At 39.2% G+C, this 17,685-nt stretch overlaps 1 protein-coding gene across 4 annotated transcripts; it reads left to right on the top strand.

The window, feature by feature from the left end:
- The first annotated feature begins 657 nt into the window (after positions 1 to 657).
- On the top strand, positions 658 to 17,622 carry epn1a (epsin 1a). 4 transcript variants are annotated; one of them, XM_051864463.1, is made up of 13 exons: positions 662 to 1,051; positions 3,091 to 3,240; positions 3,622 to 3,722; positions 7,398 to 7,556; positions 7,653 to 7,781; positions 8,277 to 8,397; positions 8,621 to 8,763; positions 10,997 to 11,068; positions 12,418 to 12,501; positions 12,884 to 13,136; positions 13,248 to 13,412; positions 15,532 to 15,783; positions 15,868 to 17,622. In XM_051864463.1, the coding sequence occupies exons 3-13, from the start codon at positions 3,654 to 3,656 to the stop codon at positions 16,353 to 16,355; spliced, it is 1,935 nt and encodes a 644-aa protein (XP_051720423.1). In that variant the 5' UTR covers positions 662 to 1,051; positions 3,091 to 3,240; positions 3,622 to 3,653; the 3' UTR covers positions 16,356 to 17,622. The 4 variants fall into 4 exon arrangements, with proteins under 4 accessions (XP_051720424.1, XP_051720423.1, XP_051720422.1 ...); XM_051864462.1 differs by having other exon boundaries at positions 663 to 1,051; positions 15,529 to 15,783; XM_051864465.1 differs by lacking the exon at positions 10,997 to 11,068 and having other exon boundaries at positions 664 to 1,051; positions 15,529 to 15,783.
- The last annotated feature ends 63 nt before the right edge of the window (positions 17,623 to 17,685 follow it).

Below are 17,685 nucleotides of genomic sequence, written 5' to 3'. Positions count from 1 at the left end.
TTAAAGAAAATAATGTGTGCAAGGATACACCATTTATAATAAATACTGCAATATTCCATAAAAAATAAAAATGGTCAGTTTTGGTGACTTTAAAATATTGACACTTTTCTGTTTATAAAAAAGTTTGAAAAGAAGCAGCTTCATCATAATTACAGCAAAATATACCTGAGGAAATCTTATAGCCTGAGGGTCTACTGTTGTAGTGCATGTAAAAGTCCCTCAAATTGATTTCATGAGTATTCTTGCAATACCGGAGCCTGCAGTTTCAGGGCCGCATTTTCATTGAGGACACCGCCGTTATGTGGGCACTGCGTGCTATAGCATCACTCTAAAGTTAGGAAAGAAAATATCATATGGATTATACTCGTCATCTCTTCATAACTCAAAGCTTGTGTGGGTTAACATGACGCCCACAGCAGTCGTTGCTGTCAAGACAGACAGACAGACAGACAGAAGATAGACAGAACTCTTGAGTATATACATACAAGTATACAATATTCATATTTTCACATTTCACAGAGGGTATTTAGATTCATACGGTTCGTTGGAATTAACGTACAGCTAGAAAACCACCTATCGTTGTTACGGTAGTATTTACCACGGCTCATTAATATTCAAACCAGGCAGGGAGCGCGCAAGGGGGCGCGGTCCGTCCGGCTGCGGAGAAACGGAAGCGGAAGTGCCGCCATCTCCTCTCACCAACCGAGCAACAGCAGGGTCAGTGCAGACGTTATTTTAGAAAGTAGCTCTATTATAGCATTAAAATCGGTTATGTGACACGTTATATATTTAAATGACGATCGCGACTCGAGAGGTGATAGTTGTGAAGGAAAACCACTGTCGCTTCAATCTGTCACGCACTCACGCGCGTCTCTTTATGAGTTGAGTTAGCATAGCGCAGCGCTCCCGTCTCTAAATGAGTGTTTTTAATTCAGCGCCGTGACAGAGACAACAGCGCTTCCTTTACTCCCGTCTTCACCGATAATAACCCGCTTTCTGGTATTTGGCTGGATGTCTGGTCGTGTTTGAGAGGGGGAACAGAAGCTCAGCGGTAAGTAGCCTCAGCTAGCTGATCTCTAGTTGACTTGGCAGTGATCTCTTTCTATCTGATTGAGCCACTGTGGACGGCAGAAGGCGTTTTTGGTGCTGAAGTTACTTTCGGAGGTTGTCTAAGGCATAGAAATAAAAAGCTACTTGTTTCGGTAACTGGGTGGGGGTCTAGAGAGGTTTGCGCTGTTCTTTGATAACCCCTACTGTCGTCTGCTCAGACAAAGATAAAACTACACGCCACTTTAACAGATCTGATACTTCACCAACTGTCAGATTTCACACTCACATTTCCAAGCAACAGTTGTCATAGATAAGTTCATTGAATGTTGTTTATCTCCTCACCAACTTGCTTTTGAAAACCACCTGTTGACCCCTGAATTAACTGTTTTGAGTGGAGGTTGAAGTCAAGGTCTGTGGTCTAATTGACAACTGTTCATTCAGACTTTTGTACTTTGCTCCTGGCATCCTCAAGGCGGCTGTTATCATCAGGTCAAAGCCTTATGCAACGGTGATGTATATTATTACACCCGCATGAACTACTACTTATCGCCTGTTCTTTCTGGATTGACCGACACTTTTTTAGAAGTACATTTTTAGTATATTTGAATTAATATGAGATCACTTTAATGAACTCAGTGCTAATGAAGTTAATTAGTTTATTAATACAATCAACTCATGTTTGTAACCCCTTATCTCTGTGTTATACACAATGTGTTTACATTTTTTTAAAAATATTTATTTACCCTGTAAAGCCTGGCATATTAAATGATAGTTTGAAACATCAAATTGTTTTCCAAATGGAACACTGTATTGTACCTTTAGACAACATTTTATTTTATTCAGAGACCCAAACTGAGCAAATGCATGCAATTTGGTGTTATTTATATGGCCAAAAGTAATATGAAATTATGATTTGCTTGTAAATCAATGAGATCTTTATAACAGCATAGCAGATTACTTACATAAAATGCATATCAGTTGTCACTAGTAAGATGATATTTAAATGCTTCATTTTATCAAAGCTCTGTAGTTTCAATTGCATATTACACAACATATAATGCAATTCAATACAATTATGACTCAGAGATGTACAAATAAAAACCTGTTGTATAATACATTTGATACATTTTAACATGAAACAATGAACATTCTAAAAATTGATGTATGGATAATCAAGTAAACCTTGCTTCAGTCCAGTAAATGTTCATCTTGAAATATTAATAGCAATGTAAAAGTTATTTTTACATTTACTTCATAAAAAAAATAAGTAAAGATTTCACAGCTGATGTGTACAATAACCTGAAGGTGGACATTTGTCCAATTATACTAAAGGCCTTTTACTTGCTAAAAAAGTAACTATCAGTATCAGTAAGATAGTCCATGCATCAAATACGATACAGTAGTAGGCTATATTATAGACTTTATGCGCCAGAGAAACAAGCGCACAGACATTTTTAGAAAGTTCTATTTGAACATCCGTTTTTGCGGTAGCTCTGTATATTTCATCGCTGTCAAAGAGTAAACAGCTGGAGAAGTGGATTTACCTTTTTTAGAGTTAATGAAAGTTATCATGAGCATTATAATATTTGAAGCGGATGCCATAACAAACGTCAGTAGATCGGGAAGATTTCAAAATGAGCAGTTCATTCATAAATCTGTAAGATCTTACCTTCATGCTGTGGAAATACAAACCGGAAGACAGAACACAACGAGCACAGCGTTGAAAAGGGGCGGAGCTACATAAGGTCTATATGTAGTTAAATGTGCTTGTGTAACGTGATGTTGATTAAAGTGATTAATTTAATGTTTTGTACATCACAGCAGGTGTGAAGCTTCAGCTTTGTTGTAGTTTCTACACCTAGCTGATGTTACAGATGAGTAATGTGCAGTGCCTTTAGGCACTGTCCGCTATTAATGCATTTTCTCTATTGTGAGAGTGTGGAATTGAATGTCTATTGTGTTTTTAAGCCTCCATAGTGCTGCACCAGCTTTCATCCCTGTATGTTGTACCTCCTGTCTAAATCTCTGTTCTTCTCGTAGTTGTTTCACCCCACATCTGTGGTTCCGGGCCCTCATGTGGCCGCCGTGCGGAGGTTTGGAACAGTGGACAGGCTAAACACTGAGAGACCCCGACCTGAGCACGCACACAGAGTGAGCCCGAGAGGGGGGGAGAGAGACTGACACTCCCAGGTATAGTACACTTCACAGACACTTCCTGGAGCCAGACTCGCACGTCATCAGATGCTCTTGTGTTTGCGGGGCTTTTCAGGTTGGGGAATTCCTTGGGCTGTGCTCTCATGGTTACAGTGGGTGTATGGTACTGGTGACGCTCTGTTAGATTGGCTCTAATATGTTTTTTTAATCCTCGGGGAGATGGATAGCAGCCAAAGCTGAAGCATTTCTTTTGCGTTTTCTGATAAACGTCTCACTGGTTCCTCCTTGTCATACTTGGGTATTAAAGTTTGTTTGAATCTCAGAGTCAATACACTCCCATTAGAAAAATGTGTAGCCTTTGTTTGCTTTTGTACATGTCCATAGTAGTTATATTGACATTGTTTTACAATGTCCCAGATTTTGCAGAACCTGATAGCCAGCCTGTTGCCATGTCGACATCATCGCTGCGGCGACAAGTGAAGAACATTGTTCACAATTACTCAGAGGCGGAGATAAAGGTTAGACTTTTACCTTTGTAACCTGGCTTTCGTTTTCTCTCTTCTATTCACATTCTTCTCCTTCTTGGCCTTGAAACAGTCTTCTCATTCATCTATAGTCTTTGAGTTCGTGATAAATGTTTTGTATGCAGTCATAAAAAGGAGCAGGAATTCATTGATTCTTTTTTCAGTTATTTCTGTTTCGGTTGAAACTAACCAAAAATGCTGAACACAAAATCTTAAATGAATCTCAATATCACATATGTTTTCTGTGTAGAAATCCTGCCTAAAGAGTAAAGGTGCGGCCATTGTTCAGCAAAATTTTGGAGTGATATCCAGTCAATTAAATAGGAAACCTTTCCCCAGTCCCGACGCAGATTTAGCTCATGTTCAAGTTGGTCACGCAAATTCACCACATTGACCAACAGAAAGCTGCTTTTTTTGGTTTCTGTGCGATCTATGCTTCATGCGTTGCTACACTTTTGACAATGGAATTTTTGCTTGCAAAATTAACCAAAATGTTAACGTTAATGTGACCGGAATAGCATACTACTGTACTACTCTACTGAGTACTCTTTTGTGTGTATAATATATAATAGTGTGTATACTGTGAACAATCCACAAATATGCAGGAAATACATGGATGACCTACTATATTTACTAAATTTATTTACTTAATTAAAAAAAAAAAAAAACGTTAAAGGGGTCCTGAACTGCATTTTTTAAAAATTATTTTATAATGTTTCCTGAGGTGCACTTACAATGTTTAGGATTTTTACATAAAAAAGGTTATAATTTAGAAATAAATGGCTATTTTCTACCCTGATTTTAGCCCTCTGATTTGAACGCTCTGTTTAAAGGGGCGTGTCTGCTGTGAGACTTCAAAATAAATGCCCACTGCTGACATCTGAATATGAATATGAAATAAGTATTACATGTAGAACCCTCTTGAATACTTTTACTACATTTTTGCTAATACAGCTGTCAAGATTAACGAATCGTGAAAAGTGTTGATTATTGCATTATATGTAGATCCCATCACATGAAAGGTTGCATCGATGAGTATTGTAGCCGCTGACAGTCTGTTGATTGTGTGAATGCAGTGATCTCGTCATTGCAACGCGATTTCTGCACTCTCACGAATGCTTTCGCCGTAACTAACAATGCAAACAAGATGTAAATATAGCAAGTGGTTCATTGTGCAGTGTAACAGTGTCACTGATCACTGAACTTGTGCTGTGTGATCAGCTTCAGCCATTATAAAGAGAGCGTTCTTTGATTGCTTTCTGTATATAATTTAATCACAATTTAAAAATGCATAAATACTCAGGACATATCAAATTATCTGTAATAACAGACAAAGCAATAGTGACGTAATAAAAACATTTACTCACACACACTTGCGTGGTGCGACATTTCTGTCGAATCCAATATAGTCGGCACTGCATTGTCTTTTAGTTTCAATCTTTCTGAAAATCCTGCATCGAATTGTGCCTTGTTTGTAAACGAATTCATGGTAAAATGAAGTGAACAAAGGACCAAGTTCTTACTGACGTGGTCTGGAACTTCATTAAAAATAAAGTTCACTTTTTCCTAATGTTGGGATCAGAAGGAAGGCAATGAGTTTGTTTTTCCAAAACTTGGAAACTGCACAGCGTCTTGTTGTCTTCGGAGCCATCTTTATCGTTTGGTTTCTGCGTAGACCTGCGTTTGCCTCTCTTGTTATTTACCTACTATACAGGTGCTGGTCATATAATTAGAATATCATCAAAAAGTTGATTTATTTCACTAATTCCATTCAAAAAGTAAAACTTGTATATTATATTCATTCATTACACACAGACTGATATATTTCAAATGTTTATTTCTTTTAATTTTGATGATTATAACTGACAACTAAGGAAAATCCCAAATTCAGTATCTCAGAAAATTAGAATATTACTTAAGACCAATACAAAGAAAGGATTTTTAGAAATCTTGGCCAACTGAAAAGTATGAACATGAAAAGTATGAGCATGTACAGCACTCAGTACTTAGTTGGGGCTCCTTTTGCCTGAATTACTGCAGCAATGCGGTGTGGCATGGAGCTATAAGGTTGCTCTGATAGTGGCCTTCAGCTCTTCTGCATTGTTGGGTCTGGCATATCGCATCTTCCTCTTCACAATACCCCATAGATTTTCTGTGGGGTTAAGGTCAGGCGAGTTTGCTGGCCAATTAAGAACAGGGATACCATGGTCCTTAAACCAGGTACTGGTAGCTTTGGCATTGTGTGCAGGTGCCAAGTCCTGTTGGAAAATGAAATCTGCATCTCCATAAAGTTGGTCAGCAGCAGGAAGCATGAAGTGCTCTAAAACATCCTGGTATACGGCTGCGTTGAGCTTGGACCTCAGAAAACACAGTGGACCAACACCAGCAGATGACATGGCACCCCAAACCATCACTGACTGTGGAAACTTTACACTGGACCTCAAGCAACGTGGATTGTGTGAGAACATAACTTTGGACCACTCAGCAGCAGTCCAGTCCTTTTTGTCTTTAGCCCCTTCTGACGCTGTCTGTTGTTCAAGAGTGGCTTGACACAAGGAATGCGACAGCTGAAACCCATGTCTTGCATACGTCTGTGCGTAGTGGTTCTTGAAGCACTGACTCCAGCTGCAGTCCACTCTTTGTGAATCTCCCCCACATTTTTGAATGGGTTTTGTTTCACAATCCTCTCCAGGGTGCAGTTATCCCTATTGCTTGTACACTTTTTTTCTACCATATCTTTTCCTTCCCTTCGCCTCTCTATTAATGTGCTTGGACACAGAGCTCTGTGAACAGCCAGCCTCTTTTGCAATGACCTTTTGTGTCTTGCCCTCCTTGTGCAAGGTGTCAATGGTCGTCTTTTGGACAACTGTCAAGTCAGCAGTCTTCCCCATGATTGTGTAGCCTACAGAACTAGACTGAGAGACCATTTAAAGGCCTTTGCAGGTGTTTTGAGTTAATTAGCTGATTAGAGTGTGGCACCAGGTGTCTTCAGTATTGAACCTTTTCACAATATTCTAATTTTCTCAGAATACTGAATTTGGGATTTTTCTTAGTTGTCCGTTATAATCATCAAAATTAAAAGAAATAAACATTTGAAATATATCAGTCTGTGTGTAATGAATGAATATAATATACAAGTTTCACTTTTTGAATGGAATTAGTGAAATAAATCAACTTTTTGATGATATTCTAATTATATGACCAGCACCTGTATGCGTGAGTCGGTGGGCGGGGCTAAGCAGGCACTGATTTTCTTCTGCGGAGGCGCTGTTTAGCCACACTATTACGTAATAAAGTGGCACGTTCCAAAACAAGTCGTTTTGGCAGATTGGCTTCCAATATAAGCTGTTTTTAGACTAATGAAAAAGTTTTGAGTTCTGAAACTTACAGGATGTTTTTATAGTACAATGACCTCATATGTCAAAAGAATTTTGATTTCTCAGTTAATGCCTACTTTTTAATTTAACAACACTGGCTGAACAAAAATGCAATGTTATGAGGTCATGTGACAACAGTGTAGCATACTACTGTTTGAGATGTTTATAGTTGCTTACCGTATACTTTTTAACATACTATTTAAAAAAAATTGGTAGGCAGCATACAGTGTGTATTGCACTGTATTCAGAAGCAGAGCAAAGTTCATTAAACTTTATTTTGTACTTTCTCCAGGTTAGGGAAGCAACCTCTAATGACCCATGGGGTCCCTCTAGCTCTCTGATGTCAGAGATTGCTGATCTGACATACAATGTAGTGGCCTTCTCAGAGATTATGAGCATGGTCTGGAAAAGACTCAATGACCATGGGAAGAACTGGAGACATGTATATAAAGTAAGTTTGGCAGTTTTACTCTTGCTAGTGGCAGATGTGTTATATGGGGCTATAAACAACATGATCTTATTGTTTTCTACTTTCCCTCTTTCTCAGGCTATGACTCTGATGGAGTATCTGATAAAGACAGGATCAGAGCGAGTTGCACAGCAATGCAGGGAAAACATCTACGCCGTTCAGACACTCAAAGACTTCCAATACATAGACAGAGATGGCAAGGACCAGGTACACAGAAACTGAAAGTTATTTTTATATACACACATCCAAATGTAACGTGTTTTTTCTTTCAATAAGGAAATAAAAGAAGAGCTCTTAGTGTTAGTTTTGAAGTGTCCTTCAACATGTTAGCAATGGTTCTCAATTATGATTCACACACTACAACAATCTCTCGTTCAAGGTCTCCATGTGCAGTCAACTCAAACACCATGACTTTCAACCAAGGTCTTTCTCCCACTCACACTTAAACCACAAAAACATCAGCCCAGTCTTCAACCAACTAGGTTTTATTTTAGTCACCCTGGTATATTCCTAACACGTTTGTCACAAGCACTACCTCAAACTCAACAACTTCCAATTCAGGTTATTTAATTATTCATTCAGATTCTGGACAAAAGAGCCATTAAACCTGTTACAATTGCACACATGCTTTGTACAAAACAAAATAAGTCTATAGATAAAACATTTCTGAATGTAACGTCACATGTTGTGTGTGTGTTTCAGGGTGTGAATGTACGGGAAAAGGCCAAGCAGCTGGTGACTCTGCTAAAAGATGAGGAGAGGCTACGAGAGGAGAGAATCCATGCACTCAAGACCAAAGAGAAGATGGCACAGACCAGCAGTGGTAAGAACTAGAAGTGCTTTGCAATAGGAGGGGCTCATGAAGGGGTCAGAGCGGACACTCAAAGATGTTTGTCTGCCCCCTTATAAAAACACTCTGATTGCACTTCATAGCGTTGGCCAAATATGGAGGTTGGCAAGCATTTTGCTCTCAAAGCACTTTTAGGGACCGATACCCCACCATCTATTGATGCATCATAATGGCTGTCATTTGACTCCTCCCTTAGCATCTTCGGCCCCTTCTGCTCCTGCTTTAGGGGGAGGAGTGCACTCAGGAGCAGACGCTGAGCAGGCGTGGCCCCAGAGCTCCGGAGAGGAGGATCTGCAGCTCCAGCTGGCACTGGCCATGAGCAAGGAGGAGGCAGAGCAGGTAAAGTCTCTCAGCCAATCAGCGACAGGTTTTCAGGCTGCAGGTAAAATGTACTACTGAAATGGTTCAGAGACTGAGGAAGATGAATAGTTGTTCTACCAGAAACGGAAAGAGCTTAGTAAGCATGCTTAATGTGAAATAGGATTTTAGCAGAAATATATGTAAGGGGTAATGTACAATCAGCTGGTCATTAGTGCAGAAAAAACCCTGACATGGTGATTAAGGCCCTATCGCAAAGCAGAGGGCTCTTGTATCATCCTGAAAGGGTTCCTTTTGCAATAATGACTGGCTGACTGTATATTATTTGGCTTATTATACGGCTTGAGTTTTTGTATGTAAGGAAAGAAGAGACCATGCTGTGATAAGGTTGCACAGGAACTTATTTGCCTGGGACAGTGGTCAATTATACAGTTTAGCAGTCATTATACAAACATATTTGACGGCAGAATGCCAAGATTGAACAATTAAAATCAAGTATTCCTGAGAGGTGTGTAAATTGCTCTAATGTGCTGTGTGACTTTTGAAACGTTTATTTGATTTTCATTTTAGAACATATCAGAGAATTTCAAGTTGTGCATACAATAATTAGGGCTGTCGAAATTAACACGTTAACACATGCAATTAATTTTTTTTTGTTTAACACGTGAAAAATATTAAACGCAGTTAATGCAGCATCCATTTTTTCCCCATCTTTTAGCTAGCGTTACATTATATAATCACGCTATCATTCATTCAAGTGCTTTTAAACCATTCAAGTGTGACAAGAAATCTCCTGTCTGTGTGACACACACAACTCATACGCACGGAAAGCCGCTTCAGACAGCGCGGCCGGCCGCATTGAGTTCTCTTTCACGCAAAAAAGGACAAAAACACTTTGTATCCTTGTCGTGCTTCAGGTCTTAAAGTGACAGCAGCCTAATAAACCTGTTGGTATCTTGTGTCATTAATGTTAATCAAATAACAAAAGACAAAGAGAAAATCACTCTTTGCACTTAACTGAATAACTTTTATAGCTTTAATAGGGATTAATCTATATTTAATTCATAATTTATGCAGTGAAGACTGTGAAGTGTTTGATAACTTTATTAAATTTCTGTAACAATGAACACAACAACAACAAAAAATTACAGCGATGAGAAAAACACAGTTAAGAAAGCATTTGATCATAGTGACGTGGATATGTTTGCACCAGCTCTGCAATTCATTACTCCAGTCAAGTCATGCAACGTTTTTTTTATATAGCACTTCATACAATAGATTGCTTTAAAGCAAGCAGCTTTACAGTGTTAAACATGTAAAACAGTGTCAGTGTCTCTTTCAATTAAAATTACAACTTCAGTTTCTACTATAAAGCAGCTCTCCAGTATGTTCATGTTTTTACACGTGCCTGACCTTGATGGACTGAACAAAAGAAATGAACTGGAAACGATTTTTGGAGCCCCAGAGCACACCTAATTATGTAATCGCCACAGACCAATGGTAGTTTGAAAGTGTTTACCAGCTGTAGCAAACGCAAGATGTAGCAAACGCAAGATGTTTCAAACTCCAGAAACAAACTTTGCTTTGGCCTGATTTTGTTCGAAATGACTTCACATTAGTTCGTTCTTAGATTTTGAAGTATATCAGGAACTGGCAGCCAACACAAAAATTATAGATTTTTATTAAAATATATATTTTATAGCATTTATATTTTAATATATTTTTTTTTTTTTTTAAATCTGATTTTATAATGTTCATATTTACATTCATAATTTTGAAACTTTAAATGTATTATGTATATGTATAATTTAATATATTTTAAAAAATGACATTAGTATTATTTATTGCTACACTTACACTTTTTTTTTTTTTTTTTTTTTACACAATTGATGATCGTTATAATAATTATATAATAATACAATAAGTATTAAAAATTGTTTAAGTTGGCAAAGTACAAAAAGGCATGCAAGTAAAATGTAAGATATGTCAAGTGACAGTTCTGTCATCTGGCTCAACTCTCTCACACTGGCCCCAAGCCATTCTTACTGCTGAGCCCTGCTAATAATAACCATGTTTGAAGGTCCCAAAATCTACCTTCTTCCCTAACTGCCATCATAAAATAGAAAAATGGGCTGTTTCTCTAATAGTACAATAACACATTCAACATTATGGGCCCTTCCTCTGCACAATTTCTACACATTTCCCCTCTCACTCGTTCACTCACATCTGTCCTCACCCTGCCCCCCTCCTTCAGACTAGCAAAGACCCTCTGGAAGATGCAGAGATCCGCTACGCACTCACACTCAGCCAGGAGACTCACCAAAAGGTCAGGGAGCAAAAATTCCATGGACGAACCTTTCCTTTGCTATCTTCTTCCCTCTCAAATCAAAGATTAGCCTAAAATCATATATATACATCAGTATGATCATTGAACAATCGAAATACGTAAGAAATGCCTAGTAAGTGCTTTTAAAAGGTTAAAAATTTGTTTTTGTTTTTTTGTTGAGCTTACCTCTTATTACAGTTTTTATTTTTATTTTTTTTACTTTTTTTTTTTTTACATTCGCTAGGACACATTTCTCAATACTTAGGTCACTTCTCCTAACCGACTTTTAGCTTGGCACAGCAGTTAATTTCACATTCAAAATGCACTAAAACTACCAAAACACTTCATAAATGTCAAATCAACTCATTCTTCCATAACACTAGCAAAGGTTGTCAACCAACAAAAACACTTTGTCACTCGTAAATCAATTACCTAAAAAAAAACACTAACAAAATATAGCATTACACAGTTTTCTTTTGTAAAATTTCTTTACAAAACAAGAATGACTCTCTCTGCTGTTTAGAATTCACTGCAATATGTTACATAATCCATGTTTACATTACAGTGCAAAATTATTCCTAAGTTTTCGTCTTTTGTATAGATGGTCATTAAATTGAAGGACTAACATCTGTGTAGGTGTTCAGCTGCATCTAATTGTTTTGACAGTATTTCATTTTTTCGATTCGTAATATATTTCAATATGGTATTACTGTAGAAATGTAGCTAATTGCTGTCTTATTCAATTTTGTTTTACAGTTTTGAAAAGAGTATGAAACGTGCAAATTGGCCTGTAGGTTCATAGAGTTTAGGTGGTGGTTGTGTCTGTGAGAAATGTATTCATGTAATTTGAAAGCTGTAGTCCTTGAATGCTTTTTGTGCCAAAGCAATGTTAAATAATCTTCAGTTTAGCCCACATAGACTGATGTTGTGCTCACTGTGTGAAGCATTTTGAAAAAGTGACCTAAGTATTGAGAAATGTGTCCTAGCGATTATATATATAAAAAAAAAAAAAAAAAAAAAAAGACGTAATCATTCCTGTTGTTTGAAATCTTCTGAAATCTTCACTTTTGCATGATGAAATCAATGAGTCATTTCAAAAGTACCTGTAATGCTCAGTAATTGTTCATTCTTTGTAATTCCACCAGAGCTGCTTAATGCAATATCAGAGAAGATGTACTGCCCACTACTTCCAAATGTTGTTCATTTGTGTCTAACTCAAGCCTTCAAACACACCTCTGGAGCTGGTGAGACATGGGAGTCAGGTTGCCACAGTTCAGTAGACTCCATTTCTCATCAGCCCACAGAACTTGGTTCACTATGATGATGTGACGGTGGTGTGTGATTGGCAGGAGGAGCGTCTGCGCAGGGGAGACGACCTGAGGCTGCAGATGGCCATCGAGGAGAGTAAGAGGGAGAAAGCCAAGCCCGAGGAGGTGTGTGATTGTGTATGATTGTGTCAGAAAGAGTTCATGCTTGATGAGCTGTTCTAGGACGAGAGCGTGAGGTGTACACATGATAGTGTGTTGTGTTACCGAGGGTTGTGTGTTTGTGTACCTGCCTCTCACTCTCCAAGAGTTACCTGCTCTGTCTGTGTCTCTCACCCTGCGTACGCTCTTTAGCACAACAGTGTGTGTGAGCCTGTTTCACTTCCTCTAGAGTTTCCTCCTTACCATTTTGCCACACTAGCTATTTTTAAAGTTCTTGCAAGTGTAAGTGTCTGTGCTCTATGTACAAACAAGCTTCCCTCTCACACTTTTGATTTGTCGCATACTCCCTTCTGATGAGGACGTTCTTACTGACCTGTCTCTCTCTCAGTCGTCTCTGATGGAGTTGAGTGTCGTAGATCCTTGGGGGGCCCCTGCGTCGGGCTCTGCGGGACCCTCTCCTCCTCCAACTTTGGCTCCTGCATCTACCGCTGGGCCTTGGGGCCCGGCTGACCCGTGGGGAGCTGCCTCCCCCGCCTCTCCCCCGAGTGCCGATCCCTGGGGAGCAGCACCAGCAACAGTAGCCCCAGACCCATGGGGTGACTCATCTTCTAGAGTGAACTCTGATCCCTGGGCATCCACAGGTGAGAGTATAGAGGATGTGTCCTCCCAGTGTCCTCTCTGTCTTTTCCCTGGCTTTTCCTCTTTATTTGTGGTGCCCACTGATCCTTGACCTCTCCTTGCATCCCCTCCAGCTGTGACCCCTCCAAGTGCCGACCCTTGGGCTCCCTCAGTGGCTCCGGCTCCTACCTCGCTCTCAGGGTCAACCGATCCCTGGGCAGCGGAAGGAGTCGCCCCTGCCACTGACGGTCTGACCTCTGACCCCTGGAGTGGCTCGGTTAAACAAACTAATGGCACAGGTATACTATGTAAATGCATAGATGCTTATTATCACAGGGATGTCAAATCCTGGTTCTGGAGGGCCAGCGTCTTGCAGAGATTAAATCCAACTTGTACCAGCACACTTGCCTGGAAGTTTAAAGAAATCCTGAGGACTTTCATTACCTCATTATCAGTTGTGTTTTAATTGGGGTTGGGGCTAAACTCTGTAGAACAGTAGACTTCTAGGAGCAGGTTTGGACACCCCTGACTTGTCCAAAGACTTGCCAAAGATAAGTTAAGTTGCATTAGACACACCAACAGTGTGTTTGCTGGTACTTCACACACCACATTTCTATTATACGTTGCCAATTCTGAAGATGAAAAGGTTTTGTACTTGGTACTGGTTAATTGACCCTTTGCTAAGCTCCGCCCCTTAGTTACTTTTGCTCGTTTAGACAAGCATTACAGAAAGTTTCTTAGGATGAAGTGGAGATTTCCCGAAATAGAATGGATATTATTCTTATGTGGGCTGCAATGATGATGAAAAACGTTGCATCTGTTGTTTTCCTTTTTTTTTTTTTTAAGTCTAATTATGCAGTAACACAAAACTGCGGAGACTGAATCAAAATTGATGCAAATATGATGACAGCTGATAACATTAGTGTAAAATCGCCATTTCACAATCTCTGACAAACAACAGACCGGATGTCATTAATTTCCAGTGGAGAGTAGTGTGGGATTTTATTCATATGCATACGCATAATTTTCAAATCCGATTTGAGCTTTGTGTGCGTTGAAATATTTGAAATTTTACGGCTAGAACGAATCCCGATTTTAATTACTTGCATTAATTAGCCCTAGAAAACTATGCTTTTCTTTTAAACGTATTGACAGTCATTTGTTTTTTGCAGATATATTCATGCATTCCTAATTCATTAATTTTTCCATGGTGAATAAAGCAGAGGGTATTTCATGACCAATTTCAAAGTTCCTTGCAACTGCCACTAGGGGCCGAAATGTGGAAGTTGTATATGAATGTCGGAGATAGTGGAAAGGCAGGTTACGTGAACATAACTGTTACGAACATTTACTGTGAACTTTTTAATTACTGCCGTCACTATAGTGACTTACTGCACATTTTAAAGTTACATTTAATGATGGTGGTTGTACATTTTCAACTCGAGATCATGTGTGAAAAGGACCTTTTTAAAAAATAACAGTAAATTGGTTCTGGCAATTTACCAGTAAGGGAAAATTGTAACATTTCCAGTAAATTACCGGTAATGTTCTCTGCGTGAACGCAGAATGAAAAATACTGGTATGATCATGTATAAAGTCAGAACGTGCTTGCATAAGAAGTCTGCTTTGGACCATTCATAAAGTTCTTATGGAGATGACATGATTACTAAGCTTTTTAATAGTTTTTCTTTGTAAATATGTGCTAGATGATCATCTTTGACCGTTGCCCTGCATCTTGCATCTTTTTCAACGTGTCGCGCTCGAGACCCAGCGGCCTTTTCCATTCATCAGCGCTGCGGCTCTGCAGTTAGATACTATTATATGCGTCTCGTGTTTTTAAGAGCAAAAACATGTTCTGTATGATCATCCGTTATGCCTGTCACTCAGACGTCAAAAAATGTTGTAATATTGAACAGATAGTGATACTAAAGTGCTTCTCATGCGGATGAATGAAGAGAACGGCGCAGCATTTAAATATCATTTCAGATGACTGACGTCACAGAATTTACCGGTATTTTGCTGCTGATGTGTGAATGGTCTCTTACTGGTAAAGCATATTTGTGTATTTGCCGGTAAAGTCATTCTGGTAATTTTATGGTAATTTACCGGGATTGCTGTGTGAATGGGGCTATTGACTCGCACTTAAAGGGAAAGTGACCTTCAAGAGATGGTCCTCTTAAAGTGTTTAATCTTTGCCAATATTTATTGCTAAACAAATGTTTGTCTAATAATATGGCAGACAGGAATATTTGTTATGGCTGATTTGGTCATTAAGATGTTTAAGGTGGGCCTTAGCAAAGGAGCAGTTGGACTGCAAACCTGTTTTTTTTTTGTTAGTCTGTCACAAGATCATATTGTTAAACCATTTACCTGTTTTTAAGTCTTTTTTTTTTTCTCATTCTTTTCCACACATAGCAGATCTAGAGAGAAGAGGATCATCAGTGATAGGAGGTGATGCAGGAGGTGGAGGCAGCACAGGCTCACCGGTGCCCTTTGACCTTTCATCGCTCGGTTCCTCCTTGCCTGTTCGAAAAACGCCAGAGTCATTCTTGGGGCCCAATGCAGCACTCGTGGATTTGGACTCACTAGTATCATCAAAACCCAAACCTAAACAACCTCCACCGCCAAGTATCTCCTCAACATCTCACAACCCCTTCCTACAGACACAGGGTGTGTATTTAAAATGGGCCACATTTAGAGTGAAATTATGAGTTTGTTTATCCCTCAAACTTTATTTTTCTCCTTTTCCTTTAGGTCCCTCCTCAACAGGTATGGGAGTTACCCCAGGCAGTACCATTTCCAGTAGAGGGGTGTCTCCGACCCCACCTTCCGCTTCTAATCCTTTTGGCGCGACCCCGATGGCATCCATCTCCCCTCAACCTTCTTCACTTGGTCTGAGCCAGCTCCGTACAAGCCCTGTTCCCCCAAATCCTATGCTGGGTCATATGCCTCCACCAGCAGTGGGAATGGTTCAGCCAGGGATGGCCATGCCAGGAATGGGGGTCCCTATGGCGGCCCCTGGTATGGGCATGGGAATAGTACAGTCCAGCCCAATGGGCATGCCTTTTGGTGGAATATCCCCCATGGGTCCCGCAGGAAACCCCTTGCTGATGGGCCCAGGAGGCCCCGCGCAGCCTGCACTGATTTTGGGCGGGCCGTCTGGGGTGGGCGGCGTAATGGGAACAGGAGGATCCATGGGAGGTGGAACCACAGGCACAAGCACCAATCCTTTCCTTCTTTGAGAGATTTCACCAATCCCATATTGCCCTATCCACTCAACAACCAATCCAAACCTGCCCTACCAACACAAACAGTTTGTGTTTGACAAAAAAGAAATGTGTGTACATCTCTATATTTAATGAAAAAGTAAAACAAAAACGTGTTATTTTCTTTCACAAAACAGCATTTCAATATTTTTTTTTTTTCATTTTATTTTACACAGTATTTGGAGTCTATTTATTTCCCTTTTGGTTCAGTTTTTTTCTTTCTTTGACAGACATGGATGATTGGCGGGTTCATTCAATGAATGCAGGTTGTTAATATTGTTATATTATTAGGATGATTGTTCTTGCTCAGTAACAGGAAGATGAAGATATGGGAGGAGGAAAACAAGCCACTAATGAACTCAATCATACACCCCTTTCTCCTTCTTTCATTGATGAGGTGAACCTCTGATGAAAGAGTTCATGAAGGATGACTGACGGGCTTGAGAAGAATTCAGCTGTCCGTTTTATTCACAACTCTACTAAAAATCATCAATAGATGTATTACTTTTAATTTAATTTAATGTGTAATCTTGTGTAATTTATTTTAATCGAATGTGTTTGACTCCTGGGAACGATTAAACCAAGGAAAATCGCACTGGAAATTGCCATTGAAACAGATGCCTGCTTGGTTTCCTTTGACCTGCGAAATTTCAGTCCACGTCACGTGGTTCCTATACACATGAAGAGGGGCTGTGTGTGTGAGTGAGTGTGTGTGTGAGAGAGAGAGAGAGAGAGAGAAAAATATGAGAGCGTGTATGATGTGTCCAGTGTTTTCACTCGGCCCACCGCTGTGCTTCTGATGCGGTTTTATCAGCATAGTCTCACTTTCAGCACAAGGTTCCTTATTTTCAGCCATTTATTTTTACAGTCGTAAGAATCAAAGCATTAATTCGACACCTGTTCACGTGAGAAACAGCGCCTGTCTTTGCATTTCACTTTTTACTTTGACATTTACACAGAAAATGGGAAAGTGTTAATGCTTATGAAAATGAAAAAGAAAATTATCTGAATTATATGAAATCAATGTAAAATTGGGGACTGAATGACATGATCCATGCTGTTATTCTTTATTTACTTTCAATGAATTATTTTATATATATGAAAATTTTAGAGATGTTTCTCTAATATTGGCTATGGTCAAAAATTGTGTGGTGTTGACTGTGAACATTCACATTTAAAAATAAAATGGAGAAAAAAATCAAAGAAATTTAAGAAATAATAAAAAAAAATACACAAAACAAAATTGTCCAAGTTTTTTTGATGTTGTTGCATTGATTTGATTTTAAATGGCAATTAAAATGACAGT

The sequence above is a fragment of the Ctenopharyngodon idella genome, chromosome 16 (genome assembly GCF_019924925.1).
Source record: "Ctenopharyngodon idella isolate HZGC_01 chromosome 16, HZGC01, whole genome shotgun sequence".
NCBI classification, from domain to species: domain Eukaryota; kingdom Metazoa; phylum Chordata; class Actinopteri; order Cypriniformes; family Xenocyprididae; genus Ctenopharyngodon; species Ctenopharyngodon idella.
Note: the sequence above shows the minus strand (reverse complement) of the source record. Positions and strands in the feature narration are given on the sequence as shown.

What these genes read in the sequence shown, in the direction of transcription:
- epn1a (XM_051864462.1), top strand. Translation starts at nt 3,654, where the DNA reads ATGTCGACATCATCGCTGCGGCGACAAGTGAAGAACATTGTTCACAAT. An exon ending in ACAGAGATGGCAAGGACCAG is followed by an intron (nt 7,782 to 8,276) that starts GTACACAGAAAC and finishes TGTGTGTTTCAG; the next exon opens with GGTGTGAATGTACGGGAAAA. An exon ending in GCAAGGAGGAGGCAGAGCAG is followed by an intron (nt 8,764 to 10,996) that starts GTAAAGTCTCTC and finishes CCCCTCCTTCAG; the next exon opens with ACTAGCAAAGACCCTCTGGA.